At 40.6% G+C, this 22875-nt stretch overlaps 1 protein-coding gene across 1 annotated transcript in view; it reads right to left on the bottom strand.

The window, feature by feature from the left end:
- The window catches only part of CDH5 (cadherin 5), a 31159-nt gene extending 10487 nt beyond the window's left edge, over positions 1 to 20672 (bottom strand). Inside the window, exons 1-4 of the mRNA XM_084294632.1 lie at positions 20540 to 20672; positions 2875 to 3075; positions 235 to 523; positions 29 to 145 (exon numbers count right to left, since the gene is read on the bottom strand). Coding sequence (XP_084150758.1) covers positions 29 to 145; positions 235 to 523; positions 2875 to 3063 — 595 coding nt within the window. The 5' untranslated portion in view covers positions 3064 to 3075; positions 20540 to 20672. The remainder of the gene's footprint in view (positions 1 to 28; positions 146 to 234; positions 524 to 2874; positions 3076 to 20539) is intronic.
- Positions 20673 to 22875: the final 2203 nt, after the last annotated feature.

Below are 22875 nucleotides of genomic sequence, written 5' to 3'. Positions count from 1 at the left end.
AAGTTTGACACTTGCATATCTGACCTACCGGAGTCATCAACTGTGAAATATTCATCTCCTTTAATGACTTGGTAGGTAACTGTGGCATGACCTGTAACTGTTGGGTCATCGGCATCTACAGCTGTCACTTTGGTAACTGAGGTTCCTAGAAAAGGATTATCAAACAACACATTTAGTATAAATTTTGCTTTTTAGCCAACGACATGAAGGAAAACGAGTGATGGAAGAACGTACCTACTGGTGACATTTCTGGGACAGATCCATTGAATACCTTTTGTACAAACACAGGGGCATTGTCATTAATATCATAAACCTTGATAATAAATTTAGATGGTGGTTCCAGTGACCGGTTGTTTCTTCTGTCAATAATGAGAGCTGTCAGCTCATATTCTGCTTTCTTTTCTCTGTCCAACCTCTCAAAGGCATATACATCACCACTGGTCTCTTCCACTTTAAAGATGGTATTGGCATATTCACCTTCGATAATGTACTTAGCGTTGTTGTTCCTTACACTCGATGTGATCTAGAAGGTATAATTCAAAGAGATAAAGGCGGGCTTTGGAGTCTGGTTTCAAAACAGTTTCTACCAGAAGGTGCACACAAATATGACTGACCTCTCCTTCTCTGACTCAGTTTGAAACCAGAACAGCCCTCAGGAATTGTGTTGCCAGATGGGGTATTACTGAACAAAGCAGTAGCTACAGCCATCCAGGTTATAGGATGAAAAATGCATCCAGACTGAAACGTGCTTGCTTATATATTAAGAAGCATTTTTTTTTATCATTATATCTCACATTTCCTAAAGATATAAATTGTTCATGCAGTTACATATAAAAATCGTTAACCTCATTGTGTCTGAAATACATGCACCACCACATTCAGTTTGAGCTTCTCTTGCTAGCAAATACCTTTCAGAATTTAGTGGAGATTTTTTTTAGATTTCACAGAATTACGGAATCAAATCTGTGTTCATAGCTATTGACATTATTTAGCATTATTCTCTATTTTTTGTCATTTAGCAGAATTCCTGCCATAGCTGACAGTTTTCTTGCGTGTAGTCACATGCAGTTACTTCATAGTCAGTCTGTAGAGTCAAGGCTATGACAGCAAGATTAGATTTTCACTCCACAGAGTTTAAAATCTAAGATCATATGCTATGAAAAAAAGGATGGGATAAAAGGAATAAACATTAATCATTTTCCATATATTATTTAATCCAATTCTAAGTGTTTTTGCACATTATTTTATTTAACTGGGAGATGATCTGACGATTCTTCCCTTTCCATACCTTTACCCCTCTAAGTATACTGCTAGCAGGGTTTAAACCACAATTTTCTGTGCACTATATCAGCATTATTATTTCAGCAAGCTATTTATCAGTAATTGCTGGGTTTGACCAAGAATTTCTAGTCTTTTGTTACTGATGTTATCATAAATTGCAGCTGTTTGGTATTCAGGATTTTATTTATCCTATAGTTGTCATTTACTGTTGAACATTCTTTTATTTATGTTTTCTATTTTGAAACGTGTTATTAAAATTTTCTTTCCTCGTTCGACATACTTAATCATGCTTCTGACTGCTGGCGCTGCTGTAGAACAGCTTGCAACTCCGGAGATGTAAGAGGAGAAATATCCCCACCCTTGTCTCAAAGATATTATAGTCTGCACCTTCTTTCTCAGATTTTATTTACTTATTTGGTGGAAAAAGTATACAATTCCAAGATTGCCTTTGCTAAAATGGAGAGTGAATGTACAAAGGGAAGCCTCCAAGGTCAAGAAAGATAAAATCCAAACATATCAGCATATTCCTGCAGCTGTCACTCAGTTCTGCTGTGCTGCTGCTGTGGCCTTTTTTAAGGGGTTTATCAAGTGTTCAATCCTGCAAATGCAATGCACTGAACACAGATACTGCAAAAGTAATCAGAAGCATTCCACTGTTGAAAGACCACAAAGCACAGTACAAAGTGAATTACTCTTATTTAGGACAGCTCCAGGAATAAAAGTGTTCTCCTCAATCTGCTACTGAATTGGTCTGAAATGAAACAGAGATACCCAGTGTTCGCTGAGAGTACCCTATGGCCTCTTTTCTATCTCTCTCTTGTGCTTTCTGCCAGTGAGCAGCACTGATCCAGAAAGGTCTGTTTCACTTTACCGAAACAGCCTTGACAGATGCTGATTGTTGTACATGGGAGGAAAACGTACAACTGCATTTATCTGAAAAGTGTCAAAGTAGTTCAATTTGAAAGACTAGATTGGGAGAACTTTGTCTGGGTGATATGTAGTTCATCATAGGATTTTATAAGCACTGCCCTGAAGAAAACAAGTTTTCAGGCAGGTCAGTGTTTGTTATTATTTTTTAAAAATATTTTCCTTCACTTTGTGAAACAAATTTTTTGTTTGTGTAACAGTACTCCTAAACAGCACTTAAGCTTTTTTTTTTTTTTTTTTTTTGTCCCAGCTGGGGACGTAAACCATATGTTTTTTAACATATATGTTTTTATCAGCTGATCTCCCAGGTTTTTGAATGAGAGAATCTTAAGCTACCAGAAAAATATCAACGTATATCAGCTGCCAGACTTCCTTCCTAACTGTGCACCTGCATGCAATGCAATTGTTTCTTCACTGTGGGTGCTCCATACTTGTCATTCTCTAAAATTTGTTTGTATTCTTCAAAAGAATTAGAATCCCTTTGACATTCTTGATTTACTCTGGGCCCATTTTAAGATTGTAACAGGTTATTACATTAGCATTAAGTTTGACTTCTATTTCCTTTTTCTTCTGTGAATTCTGCCTAAACTGCAAACAAGTAATTCTTCTCAAGATACTCATCTGCTGCCTGCATTTCTAATTATTCATTGCTGACAGCCTATTTACCTTGCCAACATGGTGTGGTAATGGCGTATCAATCTCTTCTTTGATATGCATTTGGTTCCATATCCAGTCTCTCTTAAGTCGTTTATGACTGGTATTGTTTGAAGAAAAGTTCTGTTTTGTTTTCTGACTCTCTTTGTAGGCAAATGCTGGAGCCAAGAACAATGACAAAAGCAGAATAAGCTTCTTCATCTTCTTCTGAGCCTAGGAAGTAATATAAAGTATGAAAAGTGTGTAAATAACAACAGAATCAGATTAATCAGAGAGAGCACACAAAGAAGTGCAAATATGATTTTCTCCTAGAGGAAAGTTTGATTACTCTCTATATTTCTTTACATTTGCCTTAGAATCAAAAATTGAAATAACAGGCACAAAACAGTTTCAACTAGATGAGATGGCAACTGTAGGAACCACTTGAAGTATTTGAATTAAGTAAAAAATGTTCAAGTTTTTAAAGCTAGCTTAAAGGTGTCAGCATCCACTTGAGCTAATCTGAAGAGAAGGATCAGCAGCAAAGATCACCCTTTGTGCATCATGGAAGGTGTAGTTCAGCTGCAGATCATAGCTCCTGGGAGAGAGCAGCCATGGGACGCAACACTGAGGCTGAACCAGATCAAAGTTTATGTTAACTCAACTTGAAATGAAATGGTAGAGCTTGACAAACCAAAATGCAATGTTTTGACTTGGCCTGACACAAAATATACTGTAGTCAATATCTTCATATGGAAAATATTGATTTAAAATAAAACTTTTTTCTTTTTACAGAAAAAAATGATTCATACGGAATTTTCAATCAATTCCAAGTACAGTGTAGCAAATTATCTTGCTCAGAGAGCTTGTTTATTGATTCAATTCCTTGTCTTCTGAAATGTGTGAAGGCATATATAAAGTTCCTTTATCCCTTATTGTCAGATTTTAACATATACAGAAGGAATTAATTAACTTATCTACAGGCAAAACCTTTTCTTTCTTTTTTTTTTTTTTTTTTTTTAACTTCATTTGTTAATGTTAGCAAACTTTAGGCCTGACTTTCACGCCAGATTGAGAAGTTCATTTGATGTGGAAGAGTTGATCCATTTCTCCACTAAATTTTCCCTTTGCAATATAAAGCATTGTCAGGGAAATTTAACACTCAAATAATCAGACTTCAAATTACACATAAATAACTTTCCATTAGCTTTTAGGAGCTGTGTCAGTGTGTACATCAAAAATAAAACCGTTTATTGTGATGGAGAAGTTGACATCGCACAGATTCATAGATGCAAGGTTAATATTTTGGGCAGGATTTGCTGAAACATTTTCCTAATTACTCTTTGGTAACTAGGTAATCAATGTTATTTTGCAGTGCATTATCAGTGCATTATCATTATCAGTAAAAAGATTTTATTTACCATGAAATTTTGCTTTCCTCTACTTTGCTCTCTTCTACACTGTTGTACATGATCTGCAGATCATTCTTTCTTTTGTGAATGTGTAGGAAATCACTGAATGGGCTGGCTTTTTAATAGCCAAGCTGTGCTTTGTACTTTTTTTGGGGGGATTTACATAACACTTTTTTGATTCAGCTGTCTCTCTGCATTCTGCGCACTTATTTTGGCTAGGATTTTTTTTTTTTTATTTTTTAAGGAAAATGAGTAAGATTGAGTTGTTTTGCTTTGTGCGATTTGTTCACACAAATATTCTACAACTAGAGCTGTATGGCATTGAGTGTGATTCTGCTGTGATTCTGCTGTGATCTGTCTTTCATTCATAAAATTATAAAATGCGGTAACCAAAGGAAAAGCAGTTGGTTAATGTCAACTACTACAGACCACAGTTTTGGAAAAACAGACTGCAGTGTTTGAACTGTCATTTCCTCTTGGTGCTGTGGTCCAGTGGGGATCTCCTGAATTGCTGTAGGGAAGAGGTTGGTTGGGGAAATGGAGGACAGCGCTGCCCACTTAAGCTGCCATGCATTTCACTGTGATTGATGCATCTACAAATATCCTCGCAGAAAGCATTTTTAGCTTAAATAGTCAAATCTCCATTAAAGCATACTGGTCTCTGTATGGATCTGCTTTGTAAGGAGAAGGTTTGTGTCTTCCCTATAATCTTTTTCTAGTGATGCCTCTCTTTTCATCGGTTCAGAGCCTGCCACGCCCTCAGGTAGGCCTTCTCCAGCTGGTACTGAGAAAGATTACCAGCAACAGCAACTCCAGCACCCCTTCTACCCTCATGTAGGGGCGCTGCTTATCAGAAATTGAAGGCTCAAATTCATAATGAGCGTGCAGTTACCTGTCTAGGAGCTCTGGGACTGTGGTAATATCCTGACTACGCCTGAGGATCCAACTCTTCTTTGAAGTAGGTAGTCAGTATGTGTTTTGCAGTTCAAGCCTTGTTTGAAAGCTTGGCTATTGATAGAGAAAGCACGTGTGAGAAGGCTAAGATGTCCCTTGGGCTTGTGTTTGATACTGCTGTATATTGTGGTAATACCCGCAACCCGCTGTTTTAATTGGAGGCCTTTTATAACCTCTCTGCACTAGGCTGGATCTTTTAAATAGATGCACATTTCAGCTGAAGCATAAGCTAACCCTTTCACCGGCTGACCTATCTTCATGTTCTCACATTTTAAGGCGGTTTCACTTCCCTTTAATGGGCTGCCTGTTAATACTTGTCCAGCATCCTTTGAAAGGCAAAGGTCCCTTTATAAGCAACTTGATGGAGTTCAGGTCTGCCCTCCTGTATGCACTGCATGTCACGCAGACTGAGATAGAAGAGCCTCTTGCAGGAAGTGACTCCTGCTTCATCTTTGGCATCTTTCAGCATGTCGTATTTTGGTAGAAGCAACACTGCACTCCTGAGCACTGTGCATGCTGTCCTTCCTAGGGGCGTTTGATGTGTATGACTCCATAGGACAGTCTGACTCCGAGAGGAGTTCCTCTGTGATACCGTGCCAGTTTTCCATTCTGCAGCTGGAAGCCTCTGTTGCTGTCGAATCCGTAATTGAATTTATCACAGTATTTAAGAATACCCTTCTTTGGCAGCGCGTACAAACACTTCAGAAGCAGGACCCTGCCGAGCAGTAACTGGATAAGGGCACTGTCCTGGTGTGAAGGCCACGTTCCATGGCTGTTAGCTCTTGACAGGCTTTACTAAATGCTCTGTCTTTTTCTGGCCATGATAGTTTTCTTTTCCAGCAGCAGATCTCATTTGAAATGGCAGAGGTAGCAGCAGAAGAGAGAGATTCCCATGCCTGAGCAGGGGAATGCAGTCCCATGGAGTCAGAAGCAAGAAAGTTTAGGATGGGTGACAGACGGGTGACATGCAAGGATCGGCTTTTCATTTCTTTTCACATTCACTGTGGCTGCCAGGACTGAGAAGAGCAAATAAGCAGCACCCTTTGAAGTGATGACCCTTGTGGCCACACTTCTGGAGGAGAGGACAGCACAGTTTGCGCTGTGACTGACCTGTCCCATGTGTGCCTTTCCCGGCCTTGCTGACATGAGGTCACATTGCAGGTCTGCCTTAACACACAGTCTCCAGTTACCCTTCTGTCTCTAACTGATTAGACCAATAATTCAAACTTTTTTTTTTTTTTTTTTTTTTCACTTCAAGCAGGGGCATAAATGTTCCTTAAAGTTTAGAGGGGAATGGATTATTCAAATAGCTAAGCTTCTTGCTATGCTCTTAAATTTTCTTTCAGCAAATGATGCTTTTTTTTTCCACCAACATTATTCATTTTATGTGCTGAATTATTTCAGCAAATAACTCTTGGTCTGCAGGGTGCTATAGACAGTTAACTGAGAAATTTTGGTATTCAAACTGATTTGTGGGACACATGGCTCATGTGGTGTAGTTTTTATTTGCAGATTGGGAGTAATTATTAAAAAAGAAATCAGGTGGAGATGCAGACAATACTGTACTAATTAAAAGTTTGCATTTTATGAGTTGTTTTTGTAAGTAATCAAGTGTAAGTTTGATGAGCAGCAAATACAAATAAAGTGTCCATGTAATGAAAACACATTTGATGAAATATTCGTGTGAACATTTGTTTTTTTTGTGGTATTTGCCTCTTAGTTGGTGTAATTTTCTCTTTAAATTATGTATTGCTGCTTGTGTGAGGGTAGTGTGGTTAGTAAAGAAACTTGTTCTGTGCTTGCATGTTATGTTGAAGTTACGCCAGGTCTCTGCATGGAGACTTTGATAAATAAGCAGACAGTTGTAGCTGAAATGCTGTGCTGATCAGATTAAAATCTTGTACTAGTCATAGAGAATTTCTGTTTTACAGCATTTGAAGCTGATTCCAGGCAAGATAGAAATAGTGATAAGGATTTTCCTGAGGGAGAAATTTGTTTAGAAATGGCTATTATATATCAGAAAAGAAACAAGTACTTCCTGATCTCCTGTAATACATCTTAAAAGGATTTTGTCGATATTGTTCAGGTAATTTGCATACCTGATTGTCAGGAAAGCTGGAAACTAAAGGATTATTGATTATTGAGCTGGAAACTTAATGATTGCTTTTGCTAACAGGATCTTGGTTGGAGTCTGAACAATGCAAATGCAAATGAAAACTCCTTTACAAAAATGAGAGTTTCATCACAGCGGAAAAAATTAACAAAATTACTGATAAATGAATAATACAGGATAGGATATATTCCGTTCTGTAGTACTGGAAATTTTGCTGTTTCTGGTTGTTAGTCAAACCTCAGCTGTCACGCCTGCAACAATGTAGATGCAGGGAATACTAAATATCAGAAATACGGTGTTCAGTCAGCTGTGAGAAACGGCAAGCCCGAAGGAAGGCGTTTGGCCCAGCTGGGGCTGCCGGGCCTGTGGGATGGTGGGGCAGGGCCCTCCCGGCCTGGCTGAGTGTTCTGGGGCTTTTTGGCTGGCCCTGTCCCTGCAGCCCTCTGGCTGTGTCTGTGGGCTGTGTCAGTGGGCTCTGCCATCTCGTCCTGCGTGGGCCACGCTTTCTCAGGAGGCTGTGGCCGTGGGGGCCGGCGTGCAGCAAGGGCCTGCGCTGCCCTCAGGGGCTCCATGTGGGTGCGGGCTCTGGGTGCTCAACAGGGTGGCTGGTGAGGAAGAACTGGCTTGCAAGAACAGCAGAGGCATTACAGACCCCACCAGAGCACCCTGGGTTGATCTACCTCGGTGTAAAAAGTGAAAAAGTCTCACTGGAAAATGACAGCTTATTGGATCTGAAATAGTTTTCCTCACCACATGGCAGGCTTTCTGTCCAAGGGATCTGTGCCGAATATCTTCTGGTAACTTGATACTTGCAGGCCCAAGAAAATTTTCTTGGCAGAATTTTTACTAGAGAATTTAACTTTGGATAGCTTTAGTTTTAGTATTTTCATCAATATATTCATTTGTCTTTCCCCTTCCTCTCTGCCGCTCCCCATTCATGTTCATAGGTATCTCTGTGAAAACAATCTGTTGAATTTGCACTGGATTAATCCCAGCAGTGCAGAGTATGCAACACTTCAAACTGAGATTTTTTCAGATGCAAAAATTTTACTTTGTTACGTCATCTAGACACTTCTAAAATTCCTGTGCTTAATGAAGCCACGCTGGACTTAATGAGAGCAGAATCTGACCCAGTGTGAAGTACCAAAACAACACTGCCTCACAGGATCCACTTTCACCATTAATTTCTGTCTAATGCTTAAGACCAAAGGTAAATGTGTGAATGCATTAAGCAATGGGAAACAGAAAGGTAATCTATTAAACCTTAGAGGGATAAATTATGTATTTTTTGCAATGCCTATAGCTTAATGCGTACTTAGCTTGCTTTGCAGAAGGAGCATGTTTGGTAAGCAGACAAAACATTATGAAAAGAAAGTAGCTCTAGCAGTACCTAACACTACATTTCAGGTACCTTAACTGGCTGTGCAAACGTGAATCGATAAAGCCTCCTCAGTTCTCTGTGCAAAGTACTGCAGCTAGATGAAAAGCTATATCCCTTTCAAAAGGTACATTGGAAGCACAGAGGAATTAAATGTTTTGCCATCTCCTGACGGTGGACCAGGGTCAGGAGTAGCTACAGTCTCGGATTTTTTTCTCCCAATTTTTTCATCTCATAATTAGACAACATTGCTCTAACCAGCGTCTAACAAACCCAGAGAGACAAGGCAGCAAAGCAATCACATAGGTATAATTGTTACCTGTGCTGCAGTTTCTGATTGGCATCTAACTTGCAAAAATGTGGTCTTCCTTTGCTCCCTTGAGCTTACAATGTGAGAATAGTACATGGGGAGTTCAGTGAGAATGGGAACTATGGTAGACCTTCAAACTTTAGTAACATCACTGAAAAAAACGGAGTAAATTGTGCAACATTTGACTTGGAGCAATCATTTTGTGTTGCTCTTTCAAATACAATTTTTTTCTGGATGGTTACTCAGCATTTCTCGTATTTCTGATTAAAGCTGTCATGTCTCATGTTCTCAACAATATACAATGATTCATTTCAAAACAGGTCTTTCCTGAGATCACTGTGCTGCTTTTTGGTTTCCAGATTATTGAACTGATTTAAATGTGCCTAGTGCCCGGCTACCTAGTATTATATTTTTGATTGTCCTTCTGTCATTTTTATGCATCTGAGAAGTGCCTTCCACTGATGACTAAACAGTCTGGAGTGCAAATGCCTACCCGAAAACTGATGATAAAATGACTCTTTATATGCATGATAGTACCTTTGAGTAAATAGCTACTCTGATGACTAAACAATCTGGAGTGCAAATGCCTGCCTGAAAACCGATGATAAAATGACATTTTATACTTGTGATAGTACCTTTGAGTGAAAAGCTGCTCCAGCAATATCTTAACTAAATGTGCTACTTTAAGAAAAACCAGACGTCACTCAGTATTGTGAGGGCACTGCTGTTTGGTTTTGGTGTAGGTCAGTTGTTGGTGTTGATGATGCAGCACTGTATCTCAATATAGCTGAAGAGAGAACTCAGCACTTCTGATTTTGGCTCCTGTTTTGCCTCCTCATGTTCCAGGGGAAAAAGAATAATTCTAATCTGAAAGTTCTTCATGAGTTTAGCTCTAAGTTTCTGGTAGGTCTGGGGAAAATATATCAATGATTTTTTCCCTTACTGTTTAACTTACCAAAAATTTTCTCCTGGATGATAAAAACTAAAACTTCCTCTGATGGTTGGATGGAGTCCTCAGCCAGGACAGGTAATTCTTTCAGAAATGAAGAAATTTGTTTATAAAGGAACTGTAAATTCCTACGTGCATGCTGAAGATTTATTGCTTTTGATTAGAAGGAGAGCCCAACGCTCCGCTCCTGAATGGACAGCAGAGTCAACAAGAAAGGTTTCCCTGCCCTGGCAAGCAAAGGACACCACACAGAGTGGTGGAAAGCAGGCAGCCAGACAGGAGTCCCAGTCTCCCTGTGGTTTCTGCTATGGAGCTGGATAAAAATGGGGAGGCAAGCACTGGTTTGACAACAGAGCTACCCTCCAAGCTAGTGAGAGAATGCCCATGCACTGAAGAGGGTGAAAAGAGGTAATGAAACCTACAGTAATGTCTTCCCAGAGCTTCCTGACTCCCATGCTTGCATTTCAGCAAGTGACTTGCTGACTCTAGGATTAAAGAGCTGCAGGAAATACTGAGAGTGGCTATGTGAGAAGGCTGAGTGAGTCACACAGGCAAATTCGAACTGAAAATTACAAATGTGTGGTCTAAGAGGACATTTGCTGTAAAGAGAATGATTTTAGAGAAATGAGTGAGGAAGAAAGTTATAAGGGGTCACAAAGATCGCCTGTGTTCCTTGCCAGGAAGCTTTTTTGGAAAAGGGTTATTTTGGAATGGGTTTGCATTTTGTTTGCTAAATGTCACCACATCACAGACCTGAAGGAGAAGCAAGATGAGTCAGGTAGGATCTGATCCTGCATCTGTAAATTCGGACTGTACTGGAGTTTGTTTTACATCAGTGATGTGCCTGATAATATTTTAGCTGGCTAGATTAACAAAAACAAAAATGTCAGCGTGAGTGGGAAAAGAACAGCCTACAGGAGGCTTTGCTTATTTTGATCTGTGAACAGTGCAGTACTACAGAAGCAGTCAGCTGTTACAGCAGGCAGGAGACGCTGTGTTTTGTGCTCATCCATGTTGGCTGGACTTCTTCTCTAGGTGCGTAAGAGTCTTTTGGAGAGCTGGTGTCTGTTTCTCTGCCAGCTGGTCCCTGGACAGCAGCTGCAGTGACGGAGGAATGATGTGCTCCCAGCTGGGATAGGAGCTCGTTTGTTTTTGCATGTGGCTCTTGACTATAATGAGGTGAGGAACAGGCCACTGTGGACACGATTGATAGCAGATAGTAAGGTTTGGTGGTTCAGTGATTTCTCTCTTCAGTAAGAACAAAGAATAGCAAACCTCAAGGGAATTTTTACAATCAGGTATCTCCTAGAGATACTTGGGCCATATTTCATACTGTTTCTAAAATCTAGAAAAGCTTCTTCTTTTTTTTTTTTTTTTTTTAATTTGTTTGGCTTAGATCTTGATGTACCTGTCTGCATGCCAGACATACACTTCGAATGAGCTCTGAATTGGGTTTCTGTTAGAATTCTAGGCAACCTCAAACAATCCCCTTTTCTGGGGAAGAGATGGGCTGATAATTTGTGCCCAGTTGTTCTGTGATCATTGGGGAATGGCAGCCTTCTGTGGATAGCGTCATTCAGATACCTCCATGGATCTGAAACATTTCTGTTTGTGGAAATGAATCCTATATATGATCAAAGGAAACATCTGACTGTATTTTTATGTACCTGTGTAGTATATATGAAATCTGGCAACTTCCACATAGCCGAGGGTAGGCTATTTTTTTTTTCCTTTGTATGTGGCACACCAGAAATCTTACATAGTAAAGTTATCAAACCAAGAAGAACTACTTCTGTGATTCATGTGCATGTGCTTTGATTCCAGTTCCAATCTTGAACTAAATCATTTTTCTGTCAATCTGCAGTAATACGTTTTTAATCTGAGTTTCTTACTTGCCAATCTGGTAACTGAAAAGCCAATTAAGTGCAAGTTTTAATTAGTGGGCTGGTCTCCCCATGAACTTTGAGAAAGCATTATTTTTGGAGTAAATGAATAATTCTTGAATCACTTCCGCTGTTAACATGACAGTGGTGCATTATTTAAGTGAAGGTTATTTGGTGAGGATGGCATTTGTGATGGAGGCAAAACAATACTTTGAAAGCATTACAATCAGCATTTGTAACAGCACTGACTGGTTTTTGCTCTTCCACCCAGATCAGTTATGCTGTATAATTGTCATTTTAACGGATGACTGTTTTCCTTTTCTGTAAGCATCCAGGTATGTTTAGAAAGTAATCCACCAGCCTTAGTGAAACTGGTGGCCTTCTCCCTCTCCCAGGAGACAAATACTCGTGAAGGTCTGTTATAGCCACACTGAATCATTAGGTGAGTTTTAAGAATCTTCCTCATTTCACACTCTCAGCATGCAGATCATGCATCATGCCAGGTGCAGAATCAATGTCTTACTCATTTTTCACAGCAATATTATTTGTCATCACAGAGGCTGTAGAGATACTTGAGAGAGAACCAATTTGAAACTGAACAGATAGATGAAACACTGAAATACTGCTGGACTGGTGCTGCTTAAGAGTTCTTAAGATGGACGTGCTGCTGTAGTCATATAATGCTTTACTACAGATGCCTTCCCTGAAGTGACAGCAAATTGGATTATTGTGCTTTAAATAAGGTATTGTCCTGTCTTTCTATGCATGAAGTCTTTCAGTTCATGTACAAACATGGTAATACAAAACGCAACAAGGGATAAGGTGGGCTTAAGCAGAGGACCTACCTTAAGTGTCCAGATTAACCAGAGTTAAAATCTTTTGATGCTTATTTGTGATCAAACAAGATTATTAAGCCATTTTGTGACACTTCATAACTAATGAATATCGTAAACAGAAGATTTTGTCTTTCTCTTAAGAGTTGATGGCACAGATGCATTGAGCGTAAGGTCATAAGCCTCCTGCATCTCTGTACAGCTCCTGAGCGTCGGGTGCACGTATATGAGGGCTGAATGAGGAGCAGAAGTATTCTGGTGTTTAGTGGGTGTGTCCAAGCCCAGAGGTGGAGTTTGGATTTTGGTATGGGATATTACCACCTCGTCAGCATCATGTCACAGATCTCTGTGCTTTAGTCATTTAGAAGGTTCCATTTCTTGAACTCGGCAAGCTTGTAGAACTTAGGAGCAATATGATTTCTTTCCAGATGTTGCAGGGATGAAACTAACAATTAAATGACAGAAGATTTGTTCTTGGCCACATGTCTTTTGATGACAGTTGCCAAATGCTGTTGAAATCTGAGCTATTTTGAGGGGTTTACTTTGCATTAAATACAGCCCTTCTGTTCTGAAATGAGCTAATAAGATGAGTGGAATAAACCCTGCATGCAGAATTTGAAGGAGTAAATATTTTTTCCCTGTGAATTCTTTGTCTGAAATAGAAAGCTAAGAGGAAAATCTTTCCCATCTAGATTAATTATTGCTAAGGACACATGCTGGAAATGGTGATGAAGGGCCAGTGTTATGCACAGGCAAGGAACCTGTTCTCTTCTGTGTGTGCAAAAAGTATGTTTGATGATGCTCTTGCAGTCAGGTGTACTCGTTCCTGAGAAGGGTCTGACTGACATGGAAGAATGACCGAGTCTCTGTCAGTCTCCTTGGCAGTACCTGCAGTGGCTGTAGAGCCGGCCCCTTCCCTGCTTTCTTTCAGCCAATGTTTGTGTAGCCCAGGCTGTGGCAGCTCTGGCAGGAGAGGCGGAGGGGCAGGTGTCTCAGCACCCAGCCTTCCCCATCCCAGCAGCTCCCACAACTGCATCGTCCGACTTTGGGAAGCAGGGCTCTGACTGAGGGGGGGACAAAGGAACCCTCCAGTAATTATTTGGTTATCCCCATGCAGAGATGGAACAGTTCTGGTATGTTGGAAATGCTTGGAATTGCTAAAAAAGGTTTCTCAGGCATCTCTAACCAGAAGCTTTGTTTGCTGCAATAAATGGTACGTGCAGTTCAGAATTGATCTGTTTTGATGCTGCCCCCTGGTTAGCTCTGCTGTACACAGAGTTCAGCTGGAGCTGTCACTGAATGTTTAAGAGTTTGTCCAAGCTAAGAAAAAAAAAAAGGTGTTCTCTGAGAATAATATATTATAAAGCTTTTTCCACTTCCCCTTTGTTTCCAGATAAAGCTTTAGTATCACAGAGGCTTCCAAGCACAGAGCTCCAACCGAGGAGCTTTGATTAAGGAAAAGTCCCCATCCTTTGAGGAACTGTATGCAATAAATATAATTTTTTTAAAGTACAATGTAGCTGTGTTTGCTGCAGATAAGATTTTTTTTTTTGACATTTCCTTCAACAAAAGCTTGGAAGCAAAAGGATCTGTCTCTAGCACAAGCATCATGCGCAGGTCTCAGTAAGGGATATTTATTGTGCTAACTGTACTCTGAAGCAGAGAAGGCATGTTCAGCTGTATGTGTGTTCTGATTCCCTTGTCCAGATTATGCTACTGAGTAACTTAATGCATTGGTATTTCCTCTGAAAGTTATTCTTTTGGCAGATAAAGAAAGCATATACATATACATAAATCTAATTTTCTGGCTGGGCAAGAGGCTAGAAAAACAGGGTGTGTCTGGATCTGTTTTGTTTGGTTATTAGTATTCAGTATTTTTCCCCCTTTTAAAATGTCCAATTCAAATGTCAGTTCATTCTTCTCTATTTCCTGCCCTTATTCAACCAGACTTCCAGACCAGGCTTAATTAACTTCAAGACCTTTTCTGCCCACCCCTATAGTTACAGCCTTTTCCTGGAACATTTCCATTGTTATGCTCTCTGTGTGTTGTGAGATGATACAGATGATATTATTGCTACTTTTATGAATTTACAATGAGCCTTTCAATATTTTTACTTACAGCTACTTATAGCTTAGCTTTTGGAGTCCGGAAAACCTCAGTTTTGAATCAAAATAAAACTAGGGAAGCAAATTTCCAGCTTACAATGCTGATGAAGCGAAGCTGGAAAGCCTGGAAATTCAGTCCTCAGACACAGGAAAGCTTCAAAAGATGAGGAAAGCTGTTGTAAGTTTTATGGCAGACTTCAGAGCTAGATTGTTTTCCCTAAGGTTTCGTTTCCAGGTGGAAATTGCTGTGATTTAACAGTGTTGTGTTTTGCTCCGTTATCTGTGCACTGGCGTAAGTAGGTCATTAATCTAATGAATTTCACAACCCCAGCCCAGAGGCAATGAGGAAAACCCCCACCTAAGCCAAGCTTCCTTCTTCCTGAAACAAACCCCAGCTGTGGTAGGTGCTGGGTCAGCATGTAAGATGTGAGGGCAGGAGTGGCCTTGTTTCAGGGCAGGTGGTGCTATTTACACCTGATCTTTGTGAAAGTGATAAAAGGGAGAGCTGGGGGCTTTCACCTGGCTGACCCAGGGAGTTCGCAGCTCCCACATCTTTGCTGGTGGGAGCTGTGGTGGTGATGCAGCCCTGCAGCTGCTGCTGCCCTGCTGGAGCTCAGCATGGTGAGCACCCCTGGGAGCAAACGGCTTGAAAGCAGGCTGACTGTTTGGGGAGCTCTTGTTCCCAGCAGAGCTGCACTTTGAGGGTTTGCTGCCTGAAGCTGAAGCACAGCTGGAGATACTGCTTAAGCTGAGGTGGGAACTCTGACTCTCAGTTAGTGGTACCTAAGTGGAACATTTATTTTCCCCACTGCTCGTATCTGAATTGTGACTACCGAAAACACTTTTCTGATATGAATGAAGCCTTCCTCTTCATTTGAGGAAGCTGAAGACCAAACCATAGAAGGCAGATAATAAAGCTCACCGTTTCCCAGCAGGAAAAGGACACAATATATTCCAAAGAGAAATGGGCCTCTTTCTTCCTGTTAAAAGCTTAAGTCATCTCCAAGTGCAGTTACTGGACAGTGCCACAATACTAATCCTGAACTTCTACCAAGGCCGCTGCTGGCAAATGGAGTGTACAAAGCAAGTGTGTTTGTCCCCGTTATTATCTTTGTATAATGAACCCATCCATGCTTTTTGTACTCTCTTTCTGCCTTGCTTCTCGTTTTCCATGTGGATATGTGTTTTAGCTGGAGTGCATTTGGATGATATTAAAATATTCACAGTGTAGCAATATTTGTTATGTTTTAATGACAGCATAAATCCCCCTATCGCTAACAGAACTGAACAAATAGGCAGTATATACTATTTAATCGTAGGTTTGGAGTCATAGATTACGTGGTGGAAAAAAATCTGTTATGTTATTAGTAGTAATGATTGGTCGGTCTAACCCTAACACGAGTAAACTGGTTCTCTGGCAGACAAATCCTATTTATCTAAAAGAAGGTGACAATAAAATCCAGTCAGATACTGCAAATCTCTGAATATAGCTGTAGGACTGGAGGAGGGGGAAGGGAGTACCCCACAAAATCAAGGGGGAAGCTGAGCTAAAACTCTGTGCCAGTCGAGACTGTGAAGCCAAACCTAACACAGGAACAGTTCCCATCAATGGCAGGATTTCCTATTGTTCGCAGGACAGCAGCACTAGGCCCTTAGTCTTCTCAAGCAGCATGTTTTAAGGTACACTTGGCGCTCCTAGAGAGGATTTCCAGACCACAAATTCATAACAGATAGCATCATAAAAGGAAGGGGAAAAGGAAGACTGATCCTACCAAGGCATTGCTCAGAAATGTGGACAAAGACAGCAGAAAGAATGTGACTGTCTGTATCCTCCAGACATACCGTGGAAGTGGAATTTCCCTTTATATTGTCCTACATAACGAGGACAAGGGCCCGTGTGTGCTGCAGGTAATGCACCTTGTGCCCGACGAACATCCCCAGGTGGCAGGAGGACTGCTCCTCATGGTGCAGGGCCTGGAGGGCTGCTGCTGACTGGTGAAGGCTGGCAGTGGGCTTTTTAAAAGAATGTGTAATAGAAAGAGAGGGCCTTTTCTCCTCAAGTTTTGGCAAAAGATGGTTGCAAAATCCCATAGGAACAGGAGGGTTATGGTGACAGCTAGGCTGAGACAAGAATGCTGTTGTTCTGGGATTTTGAACCGTGAAGAAAAACGCTGCTGAATTTACAAGGTGTCTGCTTTTGGTCTACCTCTGACTATGGTGGTGCTCTATTCAGGTGTCATTCCTGATGTTTCAGGTAGAGATGTTAGGGCAGAAGAATACTCCTGCCACTCCACTTGTCCTTTGGAAAGGTGTCCTGCAGTTTCTGCACTGTGTACCAGGTGGCCGTGCTTGTCTTTCGTCTGAAAAATCAGTTATTTTTCACTATCAACTCTGGACCCTACCGTGGAGGTTGCCTGATAACACTTCCACATGTTGCTCCTAATCTTTTGTAAGACAGTTTTGCTCCCTCTCACTCTGTCTCACAAAAATACTTGTCTGGCGATAAGTCTGCCAGAGTGTCCCTCCACCCGCTTGCCTCTTTGTGGTTTACTGATTGTAAAGCTAGGTTACACGCAGAGTGCCAAGACTGAAGCAGGCAGTGTAAACACCTGCAGTGGATGGATGTTTCTCTCTTTGCCCTGCCCTGAAAAACACAGTTTTTGAGCTCTTCCAGTGCTTGTGGGCTTTAATTAAACACGTAAGGGGGCACGGCCCTAGGTCTTCTCACTGCCTGCGCAACAGCTGTGTATGGCAGTGTGTGTACAAAACAGACTTGAGGCACAGATAGCATCCATCTCAGTAGAGTGCTACAGAGAGAGCGTACATAAAATACTCAGCAAAATCTTACAAGCAGCATGTAGCTTGTTTTGTGCTTATCAACAGATCTGAAATTCGTATTAAGAGGAGCGATGCTCAGGCTCTTACTGAATGAGAAGGCTGACTTACATCCCCATATAGAAGAACCATAAGCAGGATCTTGGCAAATTTTTATTGAACTTTTTGTATTTTGAGACCAGACTCATTGCAAGATTTAGGAGGCAGGTGGAAGGGGTGCGGTGAGTGATGTGCATTGATTTTGCACATCGTCAGTCCCGGCATTAGCCCTGCTGGTGGGTTTCCTGGGCCTGCAGTGGGGCCGGTCCTGGATCCCTTATGGCATGGCTGAGGACAAGCCCTGAGCAGGACGTCTGCTAGGTTCTTGGTATCCAGCTGGGGATGCACTAAGGTCTGCTCTCCTAATCCAAATTCTGATCAGCTTTAAAAGGGGTGTGTGGGGAATTTTTACACAACTTTTAGCATAGCGACTGTGAGCTGGTCATCTCTCTCTTTGTCCTAGCAAAGCTCCAGTTTACACAAATAATCACTCTTTGATGCCTTCTAAAGTAGAAGGGAAACCAGTGTATCAGTGGGAAGCTGGAGGGGGTTTTTGATTTGTAAACATCCAAGGATAACAAATGGAAAGGCAGTGATTTAAAAAAAATTCACCAAAACATTTTTGTTTTCAACACATTTCTCACAAATAGAGAACCTCTTATTTTTTCTTTGGTACTAACACTTAAGCCTCTGAATTAAACTTCTAGAACCTGAGTAAAAACAGAATTATGGACAAGTGACAAAAATAACCACTAAGATCACTTACAAAAAGCTCAGTTGCTATAAATAATTCTCTATTCTGTGAACCTCTGCCTTTTTAGAAAATACAAAATATTATCTGGACAGATACAAGCTTGTAGTTCTGTAAACATGTAACCAGACCAAAATAAAATGAAGTTTTTCCATTTTTCATTTGAAATATTAATTAAAACACTGATTTGTGGATATGCAGTGCAATCCTTTGTTCCATACAGCTGTAAATCAGGGGAGCCTCTAAACCATAACCAGGGATTTTCACCTATATCCTGTTTTCAGCTGTTTCATTCAACAGAGGCAGGATATGAAACAAACCCGTCTTTTCTTTTGGCAGCAAACCCGTTAACTGTTTAGGTGGAACCTCCTTTGTCTGAGCTCTCTCTTTAGCAGTGAGCCCAGCGGATAGCTCTGTGCAAACTACAGGTTACTGAATGGCACAGAGCTGCCTCATGGCTTACTTCCAGAGTCAGCATTTGCTTTAAAATGTTTAAGAAACAGTTTTATGATCTTAACATTAAAGAGCAAGGCACTGGGAAGTATTTCTTAGTGCAGCGCAGCTCTAGCACTCTGAAAAATAAACCCGGTTCATGGACAAAGCAGGAATGATTTGTCGAGATTATCTTTTCCTTTTGTTTCATTTGTTGTCTTGTTTGTAAGTTCACATACAGTTCTCTAGTTACTGTACTAGTCTAAGGCTTTCGTATGCTAAATTAAAGCTTTGTCCCTTTCTCCTGATGGTCACTTTTTTTTATTTTTTATTTTTTTTTATGGCTGAGAAGTAACTCCTGGAGATACCTCAGATGAATTGCAAGTCAGCATTTCTGTGACATGTTTCTGGTATATTGGCTGTTGTTGCAAGGCACAAATTAACCTGAGATGAGAACCTTTTGTAAATCATTGGAGTATCCTTGCTTTTGTCTAATATTTTTTTCCTACAAACATTTATAACACCTTCTGCTTTCACAAATGCTGATACGATGATTTATAATAAATGGAAGCAGGAATGCATTGATTAACTACACCTTCATTAACTACAGTAGCAACCAACTTTCAGTGCTTTCAATAGCAGAAAATGAACAGATTTTCTCACAGAAATTCATCTTCTTCCATATCTTTTTTCCTTGCATTTCTTTCCTTCCTTTATCTTTATTACAGCGTGACAACCGGCGCTGTAAGGTGCTGTGTGCACTGACAGCCCTGCTACTGCGGACTAGAATTCTTACACAAAAAGCAGTATCAGTTCATCTCTTATGCATAAATGCTTGGTCTCTGCAAGCTGTACAGCAAACTTGTTAGCTCAGGGGCTTGCTACACTGTCTGTAGGAAAAGATAAAAACCTTTTCGACCAAATTTTTGCGTCAAGCCACCATTTGTGAAATACCTTGTCAGAAAAAAATGGTTTGTTTTGGACCTCTGAGCTCAAGAAACTTTTAAAGGAAGCAAACAGGGGCTGTAAAACCTGGTAGTCTAAGGTTGAGACTTGAAGAGAGCAAGGCACTGAGGTGTTTATATAAACTCTCCCTATAAGCCCTAAGCACCTCTCTTAGCAAGCGCGCTGTGCCAAAGTTGGCTGGTCTGTGTGGTGGCTTTCACCTCTTCTTGGCATTTTAATGATCAAGTCAAAGCGCCTTTTAAACACCAAGGGCAACCCTCGTTTGATGGAACATACCGTGTTAAATCTCAGCCCAGCGTACACCTGCGCGCTACAAACTGTACCAAGCCTGTAACTCTCCACACAGCAGGTGAAATCATCTCATAAACGGTTTACAGGTGCAATTTGCAATGTAATTTCTGTCTTTTTTCCATATTGAATGAACATGGGCAACATAATCTAAATATTACAGAACTACAAAGAAGCGATCCGGGACCATTGTGCTATAGCCCAGGAAGTTTAGAAATTTTCCTCTTCCAGCGTAAACTGGGAACAGCTCTGCTGTTGCCTACGCTTAATTTGGTTTATATGATAGCAGTATTAGGCCCAAAGGCTGGTGTGGATAGGTATTAAATTCATAGCCAGTCCACTGTTACTACTTAAATTCTTTAAAACGTTAGAGGCATTTTTGGTGGAGATAAGAAATCTTTACAGTTAACTTCACAGCTGAAGGACAGCAAATACTGTTTATTCCTTACCTGAGTCAGAGTTGGTGGAGCTTCAGTTTGTTCCCAAATGAGGCAAACTAAAATCAACAGTATCCCGAAATGTTAAGCAGGACAAAGAAAGTGAAGAACAAACAGAAAAATCCACTTCTCTTTTCGTTGAGCAATACTGGGAGTGTTCACAATCCAATCTCCAAGGTTTTCCATCTGGGAGTCAGCCTTTTCCCATCCTGCATCCCGGCATCCTGTTATTGTTCCAAGTCTTAGTAATTCAGAGAGAAAAGGGAGTGGAGGAAACAAGATAAAGTTAGCCTTATTTTTGCTATACCGACTTATTTGTTGCTGCCTCTGATGAGGTAGCTGAATTAAAGGAAATTGGCTTTAGGAGAAACACAAAAGTCAGTAAGTTATTTAGTGTCATTTTGTAAAGAATGTTAGAAATTATCAAAAATGATACCTTAAATAGTGCCTGATATTTGACCAGCATGGTCTATGCCTGTTTTGCACAAATGTGATATTTTAAAGCCATTTGGAGATGTCCTTTCCGTAAGGATTTTTGTATCCACAAGCAGAAGAGCTGAAGCCCACATGTGAATGAGACGAAGGTTCTTGTAAGATCCACCAATGCTGAACGTGAAAATGAAATTTAACACTGTTTTTCCCAGGTAAAATTGTGGCGCCAGATGCAGGACAGTGTGGGTGGGCCTTGCAGAAGGAGAAAGTGTTTGAATCATCCTGATCACGGTTGGTTTATGCCTCTAGACCACTCAGGCCAGTCAGGAGGGACAGATGCAGTGTTTGCGTTCCGTTACTGAAGCTGACAGTTTCAGGCTGTGCAGTTCACAGACACAGGGAAGCTCTCCAGAACCTCAGTATTAGAGACCTCAGAGTCTGTAATATTGTCACTTGCATGAGGCTTTGGTTAGGATATTGCTCAGTGAGGCCAATCTGGTGATCCCATGGGCTGCCTTACAGCCTAGCCTGAGCACCCAAAGCCTGTGGGTTGGGGTGCCTCCTTCTGCTCCACCTGCTGTTGCCTGACCCCTGCCTGCGTGTTAAAACCGAGCACAAAGGTGTGCCTCTGGCATGGTACAGTACAAGTGAAAGAGGATTATTTATTTTTTTTTAGTATATAACACAGAAATCTAAGAAATGTGGGACTTAGCTCAAAACCCACTTGTATTTTTTAAACAGTTACAATAAAAGTAGGCAAATGTTCAGCGTATCTTAAGTAGGACTTTAAATAATAATGATCCATGGTTAAATATTCTCTTGCTCCTATTTGTCATCACATCCCAGCACAGGTGATAGGATTGATTTCCTAGCTTTCTAGAAGGCTGAGGTTGGTTTTATTATTTCACATTTTTATGATGTACAGCAGCAGAGATGAATGGCGTTTTAAAAATTTTGATACATTAGTTATTCAGAAAAGTTAAGCAACTAATGAGAAGACATTTTTCAACGTCTTATTTAAGGAGACCAACTAGAATTAAGATCCCTTACAAGAAAATAAGCCGTTCCTATTTCACTGCTGAGAGAAGAGCAGGGAGGATGCTGATAGGGGTTTTCCAGGGAACTGCAGCTATCTGGTCAGGATGTAGCTCAATGATAAAGTGGTACCCACAGCAGACAGCTGTCCCAGATATGATTTACTTTTGCAAATGACTTCAACTGTATTTACAACCGTTGCATAGCCTTTGATGTTTGTATCTGGGATTTGGGAGTAAGCATGCTATTTAGCTAATCTAAACAAAGGATGAGGATAAGAGAGCCCTTCATGTCCATTACCCAAAGAAAGAAAGGGGAAAAGCGCTATGTTTTCTGTGCATGCCCTGAGGCAGCAGGCCTAGATTATCAAGGTTTGTTTTGATGCCTACTAAATAAGCTTTGTTTTAGGTAACTTGTTTTATCACTAGTGAAAAGTTCAAGGAAAAGAATGAGAATGCTTCTGAAGGCATTTTCAGCATGCTCTGTTTCAGAGCTCAGTAGAGTAACTGAAAACCATGAGCTCTAAGGAAGATAATTTCATTTAAATTTTAGAAACCTTATGAAAATCTCAAAGTCTTCCATATTCTGTTTAACAAATTTCATCTGTACTGACCTGTTTCTTTGAAGTTTTTTTCTGGCTATAAAGAAATGTGCACTGAAATTTTATGGAATGAGCAACCTATCTTTGCATCCCTCTCAACAGAAGGGAGAGCTCCTAATGGTTCAAAGCGCCTCATTTCCTCTATTTAATCCCATGTATTGTAGGTACCGCGCTTTCTAGGTAGTGAATTTCATCAAGTTTTCAAAGCTGCTGACACAAAATACTAGCAAGGAGGTTTCCCTGTAGACTTTCAGACTTTTTATCATTACTATCAAATCGT

This window comes from Netta rufina (genome assembly GCF_964035555.1).
Source record: "Netta rufina genome assembly, chromosome: 13".
Lineage (NCBI taxonomy): Eukaryota > Metazoa > Chordata > Aves > Anseriformes > Anatidae > Netta > Netta rufina.
The sequence above is the reverse complement of the archived record's forward strand: the minus strand, read 5'-3'. Positions and strand labels throughout refer to the sequence as shown.